Genomic DNA, 16,295 nt, shown 5'->3' with positions numbered 1-16,295 from the left:
ATAGCCTCAAAGAGATGTAAAAATATCCCATGTAAATGGAACCCAAAAGAAAGAGGGGGTAGCTATACTTATATCAGACAAAAAAAGGCTTTAAGCCAAAAAATGGTAACAAGACAAAAGGAAGATCATTATATAATTATAAAGTGGTCAACTCTGCAAGATATAACAATTGTGAATATACACACCCAACAACAGAGCACCTAATATACTAAGCAAATACTGAAAGGAGAAATTGACAACAAGACAATAATAGTAAGACACTTCAATACTCCACTTTCAACAATGGAAAGATAATCCAGACAAAAAATCACAAAGAAATGCTGGACCTGAGCTATACTTTATACCAAATTGACCTAACAGATATATATAGAACATTCCACCCAAGAGCAGCAGAATACATATTCTTCTCAAGTGTACATGGAACATTACCAAGGATAGGTCATATAAGCCACAATACAAATTTTAGCAAATTTAAGAAAATTGAAAACATACGAAGTATCTACTTGACCAACACGATATGAAACTAGAAATCAACAGCAGGAAAGCTAGAAAATTCACACACATGTAGAAATTAAAGAACACACTCCTGAACAAACAATAGGTCAAGAAAGAAATTAGAAAGGACATTTTAAAATCTTAAAACAAATAAAAATGGAAACAACACAGACAAAAACTGGGGTTCTGTAAAAGCAGCTCTTAGAAGTTTATAGCAGTAAATGCATATATTAAGAAAATACAAATAATCTTAAAATTTATAAGGAACCATAAAAGACCCAGAATTGCCAAAGCAACCCTAAGGAAAAAGAACAAAGCGGAAGGCATAATCCTCCCAGACTTCAGACAATATTACCAAGCCACAGTAATCAAAACAGTGTGGAATTGGCACAAAAACAGATATATCAATGCAACAGAATAGAGAGCCCAGAAATAAACCCACACAGTTACAGTCAATTAATCTTTGACAAAGGAGGCAAGACTATATACCATGGGAAAAAAGACAGTCTCTTCAGCAAGTGGTGCTGGGAAAGTTGGACAGCTTCATGTAATGAATGAAGTTAGACCACAACCTCAAACCATAAAAAAATTAAACTTGAAATGCCTTAAACACTTAATCATAAGCCTAGAAGAGATAACAGGCAAAACATTCTCTGACATAAAGCATACCAATGTTTTCTTAGGTCAGTCTCCCAAGACAATAGAAATAGAAACAAAATAAACAAATGAAACCTAATCAAACTTACAAGCTTTTGCACAGCAAAAGAAACCATCAACAAAATGAAAAGAAAACCTACAGAATGGGAGAAAATATCTGCAAACCATGTGACCAACAGGGCTTAATTTCCAAAATATACAAACAGCTCATAAAACTAAATATTGAAAGTTTATAGCAATACAGTCATATAGCAGGGAAAAAAAAATCTCAAGTAATAAGCAACCTAACCTTACACCTAAAGCAACTAGAGGAAGGAGAAGAAACAAAACCCAAAGTTAGTAGAAAGAAAGAAATCATAAAGATCAGAGCAGAAATAAATGAAATCAGAACAAAGAGACAACAGAAAATATCTATGAAACTAAAAGCTGGTTCTTTGAAAAGAAAAACAAAATTGATAAACCTTTAGCCAGACTCATCAAGGAAAAGTAAAAAAAAAAAAGGAGAGGTCTCAAATCAATAAAACTAGAAAAGAAAAAGAAGTTACAACTGACACCACAGAAATACAAAGGATCATAAGAGAGTATACAGGCCAATAAAATGGAAAACCTAGAAGAAATGGACAAGACTGTACCAGGAAGAAATAGAAAATATGAACAGACCAATCACAAGTTCTAAAATTGAAACTGTAAGTAAAAAACTCCCAACAAACAGAAGTCCAGGACCAGATGGCTTCACAGGCAAATTCTACCAAACATTTAGAGAAGAGTCAACACATACTCTCTGAAACTCTTCCAGAAAACTGCAGAGGAAGGAAGACTCCCAAACTCATTCTGTGAGGGCACCATCACCCCAATAGCAAAACCAGACAAAGACATCACATAAAAAGAAAGTTACAGGCCAATATCACTGATGAACATAGATGCAAAAATCCTCAATAAAATACTAGTAAATCGAATCCAACAAAACATTCAAAGAATCATATACCATGATCAAGTGGGATATATCCCAGGGATGCAAGGATTTTTCAGTATCCACAAATCAATCAGTGTGATACACCACATTAGCAAATTGAAGAATAAAAACTATATGATCATCTCAATAGATCTAGAAAAAGCCTTTGACAAAATTCAACACCCATTTATGATAAAAATTCTTCAGGATGTGGGCATAGAGGGAATATACCTGAACATAATAAAGGCAATATATGACAAGCCCACAGCTAACATCATACTCAATGGTGAAAAGCTGAAAGCATTTCCTCTAAGATCAGGAACAAGACAAGGATGTCCAGTCTCACCACTATTATTCAACATAGTTTTGGAAGTCCTAACCATAGCAATCAGAGAAGAAAATGAAATAAAAGGAATACAAATTGGAAGAGAAGAAGTAAAACTGTCACTATTTGCAGATGATATGGTACCATACATAGAAAATCCTACCAGAAAACTACTAGAGTTCATCAATGAATTCAGTAAAGCTGCAGGATACAAAAGTAATTCATAGAAATCTGTTGCATTTCTATACACTAACAACAAAAGACCAGAAAGAGAAAATAAGGAAACAATTCCATTAACCATCACATCAAAAAGAATAAAATACCTGGGAGTAAACCTACCTAAGGAGGCAAAAGACCTGTACCAAAAACGGTAAGATGCTGAGTCATGATATCGAATATGACACAAACAGTTGGAAAGATATACCATGTTCTTTGATTGTCAAAATGACTATACTACCCAAGGTGATCTACAGACTCAATGCAATCCCTATCAAAATACCAATGGCATGTTTTGCAGACCTAGAACACACAAAAAAATCTTAAAATCTGTATGGAAACACAAAGACCCTGAAGAGCCAAAGCAAGCTTGAGAAAGAAAAACAAAGCTGGAGGAATCAGCTCCCTGACTTCAGACTATATTATAAAGCTACAGTCATCAAAACAGTATGGTACTGGCACAAAGACAGACTTATAGATCAATGGAACAGGACAGAAAGCCCAGAAATAAACCCATGCACCTATGGTCAATTAATTTGCAATAAAGGAGGCAAGACTATACAATAGAGGAAAAACAATCGCTTCAATAAATGGTGCTGTGAAAACTGGACAGCTATGTGTAAAAAAATGAAATTAGAATATTCTTTAAGACCATACACAAAAATAAGCTCAAAATGGATTAGACCTAAATGTGAGAGAGGACACTGTAAAACTCTTAAAAGAAAACATAGGTGGAACAGTCTCTGACATAAATCAAAGCAATATCTTTTTTGATCTGTCTCCCAGAGTAATGGAAACAAAAACAAAAATAAACAAATGGGACCTAATTAAGCTCAAAAGCTTTTGCACAGCAAAGGACACCATAAAAAAAACAAAAAGACAACCCATAGAATGGGAGCAAATATTTGCCAATGATGTGACCAACAGGGGATGTCTCCAAAATTTATAAACAGCTCGTGCGACTTAATATCATCAAAAGAAAACAACCCAATCAAAACATGGGCAGAAGATCTAAATAGACATTTCTCCAAAGACAACATACAGATGGCCAAGAGGCACATGAAAAGAAGTTCAACATCGCTAATTATTAGAGAAATGCAAATCAAAACTACAAAGAGACATCACCTCAAACCAGGCAAAATGGCTATGATCAAAAAAATCCACAAATAATAAATGCTGCTGCAGAGGGTGTGGAGAGAAGGGAACCCTCCTACACTGCTGGTGGGAATGTAAATTGGTGCAGCCACTATGGAGAACAGTATGGAGGTTCCTTAAAAAACTAAAAATAGAGCTACCATACAATCCTGCAATCCCACTCCTGGACATATATCTGGAGAAAAACATGGTCCAAAAGGATACATGCACCCCAGTGTTCACTGCAGCACTATTTACAATAGCCAAGACATGGAAGCAACCTAAATGTCTATCAAAAGAGGAGTAAAGAAGATGTGGTACATATATACAATGGAATATTACTCAGCCATTAAAAGGAATGAAATAATGCCACTTGCAGCAACATGGATGGACCTAAAGACTGTCATGCTGAGTGAAGTTAGTCAGACAGAGAAAGAGAAATATGATATTGCTTATAGGCAGAATCTAAAAAGAAATGATACAAATGAACTTATTTATAAAACAGAGACACTCACAGACTTAGAAAATGAACTTATGGTTACCGGTGGGGAAGGGTGGGGGGAAGGGATAGTTAGGCAGTTGGGGATTGACATGTACACACTGCTATATTTTAAATGGATAACCAACAAGGACCTACTACATAGCACAGGGAACTCTGCTCAATATTATGTAACAACCTAAATGGGAAAATAATTTGAAAAAGAATAGATACATGTATATGTGTGACTGAATCACTTTGCTGTACATCTGAAAGTAACACAACATTGTTAATCAACTATATTCCAATATAAAATTAAAAGTTTTAAAAAGAAAGAAAAAATACATGCAGCCCAATATTCACTGCAGCACTATTTACAATAGCAAAGACATGGAAGCAACCTAAATGTCCATCAACAGCGGAGTGGATAAAGAAGATGTGGTACATATATACAACGGAACATTCCTCAGCCACAATAAAGAATGAAATAATGCCATTTTCAGCAACATGGGTGGACCTAGGGATTATCATACTAAGTGAAGTAACTCAGAGAGAGAAAGACAAATATCATATGATATTGCCTATGTGTGGAATCTGAAAAATGGTACAAATGAACTTATTTACAAAACAGAAAGAGTCACAGATGCAGAAAACAAACTTATGGTTACCAAAGGTGAAAGGAGGTGGGGGAGGGATAAATTGTTTGGGATTAACATATGCACACTACTGTATATAAAATAGATAACTAAGAAGGACCTACTGTATAGCACAGGGAACTCTGCTCAGTATTCTATAATAACCTATATGGGAAAAAAATCTAAAAATAACAGATATATGTATAACTGATCCACTTTGCTGTACACCTGAAACTAACACAACATTGTAAATCAACTATACTCCAATTTAAAAAAAAATGAAAAAAAAATAGGGGTGTTCTACTATCACTTGAGATTGACAATCCAACCTTCTATCCACTGCACTTTTACTTGTTTGGTATGGGAAGTAAATTGGCCCCATTGGGCAAAAAAAAAAAAAAAAGTCTATTACAAAATGAGGGATAAAACCAATAGTTTTCCCTCACCCTGTATATTCATAGACACACAAACTTTAGCTTAATTATCTTCCCGTAACGAACAGGTTAATGTATTTATTGGAATATTTAATACCTCTGAAAAGTGCCCAACTGTAATAATAAATTTGTTAGAGTCATCAGCAATTTAATTCTGTACAATGTCCTCTAAAACATATGGCTACAAATTTACTAACCCAATTCAGCCCCACATTTTAAGTGGATACATGTCCTAGCACACAGTAGGAACCCAATAAACATTGAATAAATTAACGAACGATGCTGAAAAGTGTCCAAGAGAGGTGATTTGGGAAAACACGAATCATGTGCTTACTTACTCCATGTCCATTGCACTTTAGTGAACACTCATATGATCTGTCTGCAAGTATCCTTGATTCTACACATTCACGATTTACACAAATCTAAAGAAAAACACATACAAATTTTTTTTCTGAGTTAGAGGAGTCCAGTTATTGTAACATTACCATCAGTAATTTTATAACATAAGACCACAGACATTCAATGCAGTAATTTCCATTAAGTACTGCTTTTGCTGTAACCCACAAATTTCTATATGTTGTATTTTCATCTTCATTTAATTAAAAACATCTTTCAATTTCTCTTGAGATTTCTCCTTTGGCATAAGTGTTATTTAGAATTGGGTAGTGTAAGCTACAAATATTTGGGGATTTTTCCAATCAGGCTTATGTAAACTATGGACTTTGGGTGAGGATGATGTAAGAGTGTAGGATTGTGGATAGTGTAGGTGTCTGCACTTCTGTGGGGTAAGTGGTTATGGGAACTCCCTGTACTTTCTGCAACTTTTGATGTGAACCTAAAACTTCCCTAAAAAATAAAGTCTATTTTTTAAAATAAATTTTAAAGAAATGATTCAGGCTTCTGGTATTCGGTTCCCCATTTAAGGAGTTTGGAAGTTGACACTCCATCCTAACAACAAGTAAAAAGTTGAGCAGACTGAAGAAGCAACAACTCTTTTAGGATCCATAAAAGAAGTGACTTGGGGGCAAACCACTGCCCCCAAATTGGAGAGACAGACGAGCGAACACAGGGAGTCACAGCTTACCAGAGAAAAGATTCACAAGCGGAAACCTCCTCGGGTACCCGTGCCAGCGTCGGAAAGCCTGAACTGTAATTGATGAATTGCTGGAGGCGCAATACAGACACCTCTGAGAGTCAGGAACTCCAGGAGAGCCCCACAGTTTTGTGAGATGTACATCCAGGAGCTCAGCCAATGTTCTCACAGTAAATATTAGAGAAAAACATTTCTTGTATTCTGGCAGGAGGAGGGGAAAAGGAACCATTTTGAAGTAGCCAGAGCACTCTGTTCTTAACAAGACTTGCCCTCAGGAGAAACCAGTTAACTAGAGCCTAATCTGGTGATGTCTTATCAGAGCCTAACTGGTCTGAGGGAAGGGAAATACCCAATTTCAGTCAGCTCTAACCTTCCATGTGTAAGAAGAGAAATACCCAACTCCAGCCCACTCCAGCCATCCTGTCCCATCTAAGGGAGGAGAAAAAACATGAGAAACACTTGTGAAGTTCACAGTCCAGAGGCACAGGTTCACTGAAAGACTCAGACCTGTTCATAAGACTAAAGAACACTTCCCCTTCCCACAACACCTCACCACCACATTTCTAAAGGTCTATTTACAGCAGTTCTTTTATCTGGTTCATCATGTCCAGCTCTCAAGAAAACAGATAAGGTTATATACTAAAAGCTAAAAAACACAATTGGAAAAACGGAGACAGTATCAGAACCATACATGTCATGGATACTGAAATTATCAGACCAGGAGTTTAAAACAACTATGATTAATATGCTAAGGGCTCTAATAGATGAAGTAGACAGTATGCAAGAACAGACGGGAGATGGAAGCAGAGAGACAGCAATCCTAAGAAAAAAATAAAAATAAATGCTGGAATGAAAAAAAAAACCACTGTAACAAAAATGAATAAATGCCTTTAACGGGCTTATTAGTACACTGGAAATAGCTGAGGGAAGAATCTCTGAGCTAGAGGATATCAATAGAATCGTTGAAAACGAAAAAGCAAAAAGAACAAAGACAAAAACATAACACAGAATATCCAAGGACTATGGGACAACTATAAAAGGTGTAACATATATGTAATGGAAATGCCAGAAGAAAAAGAAAAAGGAGCAGAAGAAATATTTGAAACAATAATGACTAAGGATTTCCCCCAAATTAATGTCAGACACCAAACCACAGTTCCAGGAATCTCAGAAAACAATAAGCAGGATAAATGCCAAACAAACAAACTAACAAACCCCTACACTTAGGCATATCGTGTTCAAACAGAAAATCAAAGAATAAATCCTGAAAAAAGCAAAATTTTTTTTTAAAACCGTACCTATAGAGGAACAAAGATAAGAATTACATCTGACTTCTCCTCAGAAACCAGGCAGTCAGAAGAGTGGAGTAAAATATTTAAAGTATTGACAGAAAAAAATCCCTAACCTAGAATATAGAATTCTATATACTTGCAAAATTATCCTTCAAAAGTGAAAGAGAGATAAAGACTTTTTCAGACACACAAAAATGGAGGGAATCTTTCGCTAAGAGAGCTGTCTTGCAAGACATGTTAAAAGAAGTTCTTAAGAGAGAAGGAAAATAACATAGGTCAGAAACTAACAGGATGTACCATAGCTTTACGTAAACTATTTTCTTTGTGTGATAAGCATGTGTCAATGTAGGCTGATCAATTGTAACAACCGTACCACACTGGTGGGCGATGTTAGTAACAGGGAAGACATGCCTGTGTGGGGCCAAGAGGGCGTGTAGGAAATCCCTCTAACATCCTTTCCATTTTATTGTGATTCTAAAATTGTTCTTTAAAAACAGTCCAAAAAAATGATTCAGGGCAGGGAAATGGGAGAAACAAATAAAACAAGACTGACATAAAAAAAATCAGAATCAAAAAATCACTTTTAATTACAATAGCCTGAAATCTAACAAAACCATCCCTAAGAGCACAGTTTAAATAGTATTCTGTATTACTGCACATATTGAAAGTTTGCATAGAAAGAAAATCAATTCAATAATCAGGAGTTTTCACGAAATATGCGCTATTATTCGAGTTCCTAAGAAAATATATTAGAAGTTTTCATTAAAACATACTACAGATATCTAACATTCTATTATGGAATGTATTAAACATCCAAATATTAATTCTTTTAAGTATAAAGTATAATAATCAGAGGATTAAGGATACATTCCCAACTCTCTTATTTCTAGCAATATCAACCTCCCTAAGTTGCAGTTTTCTTAAATGAGTACAATAATACTTTTTCTGAACTATCTGAGATTTGTTTCAAGGTAAAATGAAATAATGTATGTGAAAATGATTTCCTTTCACACATGAAATCACAACACTCTTCAGAGAAATGGCCTCACAAAACCCTTTCGAAACCCCAACACCCTAACCCTTTTAAGCCTTTAATGTGTTCCGTCTTCTCATTAGTTCTTGGCCTCCGTGGTGTGTCTAACAACTCCTTTTAGAATGTAGAGATTTTGAAGTAAATTTATTTCCTCTATGTTTTCTCCAGATTTGGTTGGTTGGTCTCATAGATAATAAATTATAATAACAATAAATAATAACAGCCAACCTATGTTTAGCTCTTACTATGTGCTGGGCATTGTGCTAAGCACTTTATACTATTATCTCATTTAATCTTTGCAATAACTCCATAGAGTAAATGTTATTATTATCCCCACTTTACATACAGTTGTGATATCTCAGACTGGTTAGGTAACTTGCAAAATGTCAAAAACTAAGAGGTAAAGACTGATTCTTAGCAGGCCCATCTAAGTTGTGCTTTTATCTACTGGGCCGCAAAGAGACATATATTACTATGTGGGATTTCTTCTTTCTTCTCCAAGAAGAAAAGTGAATTTCCATGTTATGGAATATTTAACTACAAGTACAAGTATTCCCAAGATTTCTCTCTTCCCCATTCCAGCCCCAGAACACTTGGCTTTTCCTTGCTCACAACACTGAAATTCTAATGGGGATCAAACAATTCTCATTTCCCTCAGACACCAATTGAAGCTTATTCATTTTCTCCTTAACCAAATATTTAAGTTTACAAAGCACTAGTAATTAACTGCACTATTTATTAAAGGAATTAATAAAACTAGATTTTTAAAAATAGATTTTAAGTCATTTACCCTCCCAGTATCACAAATAGAGCCATTTTTGACCACCATTGGATCTTCTCCACCTTTCGTTGTGTAGTGCATAGTTATACATACAGTATTTCGTACAAAAGCATAAATCACAGAAGCACCGTCTCGAAGGAAAGGAGTTTGAAAGGGGTAGGTGCAAATTAATCTGCCACATATAAGATTCCTGCAAACATAATAAATTATACGATTATTATGCATTAGGCATTTATTAGGAATGCATCAGATTGGTTTCTTTGACAAAAAAGTAAAAATAAACAATGGTTCTCCATTTATGGCAATATATCTAAGGAAAATGTAACACTTTAATACTAACATTTAAAGTAAAAAGTAAAGCCATTGATACAGGCTTAATAAGCCTGTAGCACAAGAAAGATGCCAAGGCTAGAGATTTTGATTTCAGATTTACTCCCATACACATGTGATACTTGAAACCACTGGAATGAATGACATATATAGAGAAAAACTAAAAACAGAATCTTACAGAACACGAGAGGTTATCTTTAATATTTGCATAGCATACCTCCATGCACAAAATTTATATTTGCTTCTTTCTCTACCACAGTTCCCAAACCTATCAGTTTGAGACTGTATTTCTTCATAGCAGGCAAATGGAGCATTTTTTGAACCTGTCAAAGTTAAAAATATATTTGGATTAAAACTTCCTTTTTTTCCATCTTCCTCAATTTCCTCATATATTTATGTTTCTTATGTTTTTTTCTCTATTATTATCATCTATTCAAAAGTTTCCTAGTGACGTTGTAAGAAAAAAGAAATGATTAAAGTGAAAAGTAACGCTCATGGTTATTTCTCCTTTTACTTCATTTTCAGTCATTTCCATCACAAAAGATATTATGAGGATGGGGAGAGCTACAGAAGTGTAAACCTTGAGAGGGCTCTGTGAAAGAAGACAAGAGAGAGAAAACTATACTTGTTCTCCTAGATTCTGAGTAGGAATTTATAAAAAGCCAGGTGTATAAAAAAATCTCATTAAAGAAAGCTCGTATCTTCAGAAAGTCTGAAGTGAAGGGACCAAAATTGCCAAACTATAAATTTACCTATTTTTCCTTCATTCCTATATTAGTTTTTTTATCATTGTATAAAAAATTACCAATATACTGGCACCTTAAAACAATACCCACGTCACAGTTTCTGTAAGTCAGGAGCCTGGCAAAGCACAAGCAGGTTTTCGGTTCAGGGTCTCACTAGGCTGAAATAAAGTTCAGCCTAGTGGCTGGGGTTACAGTCTCATTTGAGGCTGGAGTCCTCTTCCAATCTCACTGGTCGTTGGAAGAATTCATTTTTTTGCACCCATTGCTCCATTGTCTTACTATCTGCCAGGGGTTGCTCTTGGCCCCTCAGGTCCTAGTCACACGGCCCTCTCACAACAATGGCAGCTTATTTCTGCCAAGCCAGCAAGAGAATCTTCTGACATCTTCCTTCTTCTAAAGGCTCACATTATTAGGTGAGGCCCCACTCAGAATGATCTCCCTTTTGATTAATTCAAAGTTGACTAATTATGGACCTTAATTACATCTTTAAAATTCCTTCATATTTACTATGTAATCTAATCATAGGAATGACATTCCATCATATATTCACGGGTTCTCCCCCAACTCAGAGAGGGGATTATCCAAGAAATGTACACCAGAAGAATATTGGGGGCCATCTTAGAATTCCACCTAGCACAGTCACCATCTCCAAAATGAACCTTGCTAAGTCTAACTGCCCATCTATAAAATATAAAAGTAGGTAATAATATCTACCTCAGTGGATTGTTATGAAACTTAATTAAGATGATGCTTATTTAGTCACTCTTTTTTTTTATTAATTTATTAATTTATTTTTGGTTGCATTGGGTCTTCGTTGCTGTGCATGGGCTTTCTCTAGTTGCAGCGAGCGGGGGCTACACTTCACTGCGGTGCACGGGCTTCTCATTGCAGTGGCTTCTCTTGTTGCAGAGCACGGGCTCTAGGCTCACAGACTCTAGAGCGCAGGCTCAGTAATTGTGGCGCCATGGGCTTAGTTGCTGAACAGCATGTGGGATTTTCCCGGACCAGGGCTCGAACCTATGCCCCCTGCATTGGCAGGCGGATTTTCAACCACTGCGCCACCAGGGAAGTCCCATATTTAGTCACTCTTAATTCCCATCTAATCCTTCTCCATTTTCTTTTGAGATTAAGAAGGTTTCTCCTATTTACCAGCTCCTTCTATGATTTACATTTTCCCCACTATTCCCTTTAATTTTTTACCTTCTCCTAATTCTATCTCTTTCCACCATTTTTAAACATTGGTCCATCAAAGGTGCTTGTATATGTACCGTGAGGACAGGTAATGGTATTTCTGAGTATTCACAATGTTTATTAGCTCAGTTGTGAATCTGAGAATACCAGGTTAGGAATGCTCTTCATCCAGGCCAATTTTTACTCATTCAAATAGTGCTTCTAAAGGTACCAATGAGCCCTGTATTTAATTTCTCCCTTGAATACCTTCTCTCATTAGTGTTAGGGACTTTCTTTCAGCTCAGTCTGGGTTTTCCAACGTGATATGGAAACACCAAAAGGGCAACACTTTGAAAATGTGAAATCACATGTCAAATATTTCCTTAAACCCAGTATACTGATGAAGTCTACAAAGTAAGAGAATTTTCTCTTCTATAGTCCAAATAGTGTATTTAGATTCCCTCTAACCTATTATCAAATGCTATGAGGTACCACAAAATAGTAGATGGACTTTCATAGACAGATGTGCATGGCTGGTACTAGGTCAGTAAATGTGGGTGCTGGAAAACTACTGCAAGTAGTTTAGGCAAGACTCATAAATAGCACTGCAGAGTAGGGAGTCTGAGGTTTTACTCCCTTGACCACTATTAGAGACGACTAGTTTACGTTTCCAGTTAGATGGACTAGAAGGCCACCCCATCTCAACTGTAATAAAGGGAGCCATTGAAACGTTAGCTAAAGTTTTATCTTTTATAACCTGACATCTTTCTCACCTCATCTCATGACTAACAGGCATTTGCAACTTAACATATCCTAAAACCAAATTGTTTTACACCCTAGGCTTCTTTATAGGACCATTAGTCAACCAATGTTCAGGCGAAAACTTAGGAAGAATTCCTGATTTCTTTTTCCCCCCCTCACTACCTGCCTCCACCATCTAATCCATGTATTATGGACACTGCCCCTAAATACAGCCTGAGCATGACCACTTCTCATCTGCTGCGCAGTCACCACTCTAGCCTGTGCTATCATCAGTTCTCTTCTAATATGCTACCATAGCTTCTAAACGACTCCCCACTTCCACTCTCCATAGTACATTCTCCATATCGTAAGTCAGAGTGATCTTTTTAAAAAATAAAAATACATCAGCCTCTTACTTAAATATCTCTAGTGGTTTCCCATTACATTAAGAATAAAATCCATTTTTCTTGCCATGGTCCTTACTCAGCCTGGTTCACTACCTTTCAGCCACACTGCCCTTCTTTTCATCCTTGAACTCACCAAATTCATTCCTAACTCAGAACCATAACATTTGCTGCATTTCTCTGCCCAAAATGCTCTTTCCTAAGATCATCTTCTGGCTGACTTCTTCTTAATATTAAAGTTTCTACTCAAATTTCACTTCCACACAGAAACCATCTCTGAACACCCTGTCTGAACAGCCTCACCTTCATCATCAGTCTTTTTCCTATCACTCTGTTTGCTGTTGCTTTGTTTGGGGGATTTTTTTGCTGTTGTTATCATACCATTCACCACTAATGGAAATGATTATATTTATTTACTTATTTACTAATTTTTTTATTGTTTATGCCTGAACCCTTCACTGGAATATAACCTCCATAAGAATAGGAATCTTTTTTTTTTGTCTTTCCCATCCCTGGGTTTCCAGTCCTAGAAGAATGCCTCACCCAATTAAGGTGATAAATAAATATTTATTGAATGAATGAAAAAAATCAACACCTTGGGGAACATATTCCATGATCTGTCTTTCTTACGGAGTTTGACATCCAAAATCAAAACCTCCAATAGGAATTATACCTATTCTATTTGAAGCAATAGAGATTTTTAAAGATTAACATTTGAAACAAACTCCTTAGTGATCTCTCCCAAATTATGTTTCCAATGTCACCTCACTAATTTCATTAGTTTCTGTTTTGTGGCCTTCTAGATATTTTTTATCGAAAGAGGCAATATCGATTCTACATTTTTCAAATAACTTGTAGATAGAACCAATTTAAAATTTCCACAAATTCATGATACGAAGTAAGAGTTGAAATTTTTTCCTCATGGCTCCTAAAACAGTCCTAAGAGATATTTAAGATAAATAAGCATAAACTTACTTATACAATCTGAAGCCACTTGAGCTATATAATTCTTTTCCATCTCCAATAAACTATAGATTATTACTGTAACACCAGCTGAAATAATGGAGAAATAACTATTTTCAAAGAAGTCCAGGAAATTCATCACTAATTATGAGAATAACAAGAGACAGATTAAATGAAATATTTATTATATTGGCACTCAAGGAAGAAATGTAAGTAAAGATTATCTCTCTATCTCTTGTTTTCATTTATGTTTACACTCCAGCTTCATTCTTCTGTCTCACTGAGGCCCATCCTTTTCCACATGGTCAAAAACATAGCTGCCCAAAACTCTGGATCTTTATTTATGATAATTTTGAGTCCTTAGAGGGAAAACTCTCTTGTTTAACTGTCTAAAAGTCCCAGAAAAGAAACTCAGAACCTCCCCAACTCCCTTAGCATGACTTAGACATTCAGCTCAAAACCCACCAAATGTAGCAAGGTTGAAGAGTACTGCAGTTAGACTGGGTCTGGTTAGGTACCCGCTACTGTCCAACCAAGTATAAACAGGGGTATAAGACCAAACTATACTAATAACATATTTCCCACAGTAACCATGTGGATATTAAGCAGTTCTTAGAAAGTGGTACTAAGAGGAAAATCCTACCTGAGGCCTCTGCAGAAAAAGATGAATCTAGAAGCCTACTGTGAAATCTTGCCTCTTACCATCAATAAAACAGTTTATGATACTCTGATCTATACTAACCTCTGCCTTCTCTATATAAACTTTGGTACTCCAGAAAAACATGACTACTAGAAAGCATAAACTGTTACCATAACCTCAACTTTGGCTAACTGTGGGCAAGTGGGGGGCAATTGTCCCCCAATATCCATTCCTTCTTTCTTCCATTCAGTAATGGAACTTTCTTGTTATTAGCAGGGCACATCGACACCAAGCTAGAGAAAACATTTTTCAGACTCCCTTGCAACTAGATATGGTATGTGACTAGGTTCTGGTCAGTGGATTATGAGTAGAAATTATATGCAAAACATCCAGTTAATGGCATTAAGCGCAAGCTGGTTACACTTCCATTTCTTCTTTTCTCCATTCCATGGGCTAGTATAAACGTTTTGTGCTGGAAAACTACCTTCTACCAAAGACACAAGGGATGACGGAGCAAAAAGAAAGACGACAGGTTCCTGAAAAATGTCATAGAGCAAAGCTGTTGAACCATCTTTGATGAATTGCCTATCTCTGGAATACTATATGAGAGAGAAAATACAGTCTATCTCTTTTGAACCATTGGATTTTTAGGTATCTGTATAATAAGTTTATTCTCTAACTAATAATGAGGATTGCCATTATAGTAAACCAAATGCTTTAGGAATGGGTGTCCCATATAAAATGTATTACACCAGATGCCACGGTTCACTAGTAACAGGGAGACCAGATTGATCCAGACTGAGCTCCAAACTGATCCACAGTGTTCAGAGGACCAGTGGGAGCACAGGTGGTCAGCTCTACCCAATATCTGCATTGCAGTCATTGAAGAGTTTGCAGTACTGAGTCCAGTGGGATCAGCTGTTAACATAGGCAATCTTACAGACACTTTAGAAGCAATTATTACCATTCATGAGATCAAACAAATTAAGCTCAGTTGAATGACCACTTTGAATACTTGTAGTTTCCATTACATAATTCCTGAAACTTCCTATTTATCTTGGTCTCACTTTTATGAGATTCTATCATAGCACTACTTCTTCTGAGTTCTAAGACACTTTATTTTTTCCTCAGATAAAGGTACAAGCACTATATTCAGAGAGCCACAGTTCCTATCTCCCTATCTCCCTTATATCTGTCATATCAATAAATGCACTACCTATAAAAAATTTTCTAGGGGCCAAAGACAGTGGGCCATCCTCTATACCAGAATTAGAAATGTGCGACAGACTTTAAGTCTAGGTGTTTGGGGCCAAATATTAATTAAATGAATTGACTCCCTGGGGATACTAACTTTCAGAAAATAATTTATTGGTAATAATTTATTGGTAATTAACTGGTAATTTATTGGTAAAGAAAATAATTTATTGGTAAAGAATTTTTGAGGCCTTGATCTCTCTTGGTAAAATTATCCTGGACATTTTATCAAGAACTAGACTAGGACACACATCTACTTCTCTGACATTTAAAAAACTCATTGAGGAAGAGATCAGCAAGATGGCAGAGTAAGAGATCTCTCCAGCCTTCGTTCCCTCCCCCACAACACACAAAAACAACAGTTAGCTCTCTACAAACGAAAATAGCCCTGGGAGGGGCTCAAGGGTACGATTAAGAACCTATAGCGGGCTTCCCTGGTGGCGCAGTGGTTGAGAGTCCGCCTGCCAATGCAGGGGACACGGGTTCATGCCCCGGTCCGGGAAGATCCCACATGCCACGGAG

At 36.3% G+C, this 16,295-nt stretch overlaps 1 protein-coding gene across 1 annotated transcript in view; it reads right to left on the bottom strand.

Moving 5' to 3' along the window:
* The window catches only part of ADAM32 (ADAM metallopeptidase domain 32), a 167,006-nt gene that overhangs the window by 47,157 nt on the left and 103,554 nt on the right, over positions 1–16,295 (bottom strand). Inside the window, exons 15-17 of the mRNA XM_060291569.1 lie at positions 10,073–10,178; positions 9,535–9,715; positions 5,665–5,748 (exon numbers count right to left, since the gene is read on the bottom strand). Coding sequence (XP_060147552.1) covers positions 5,665–5,748; positions 9,535–9,715; positions 10,073–10,178 — 371 coding nt within the window. The remainder of the gene's footprint in view (positions 1–5,664; positions 5,749–9,534; positions 9,716–10,072; positions 10,179–16,295) is intronic.

Source organism: Globicephala melas, chromosome 21, assembly GCF_963455315.2.
Source record: "Globicephala melas chromosome 21, mGloMel1.2, whole genome shotgun sequence".
In the NCBI taxonomy this organism is placed as follows: Eukaryota; Metazoa; Chordata; class Mammalia; order Artiodactyla; family Delphinidae; genus Globicephala; species Globicephala melas.
The sequence above is the reverse complement of the archived record's forward strand: the minus strand, read 5'-3'. Positions and strand labels throughout refer to the sequence as shown.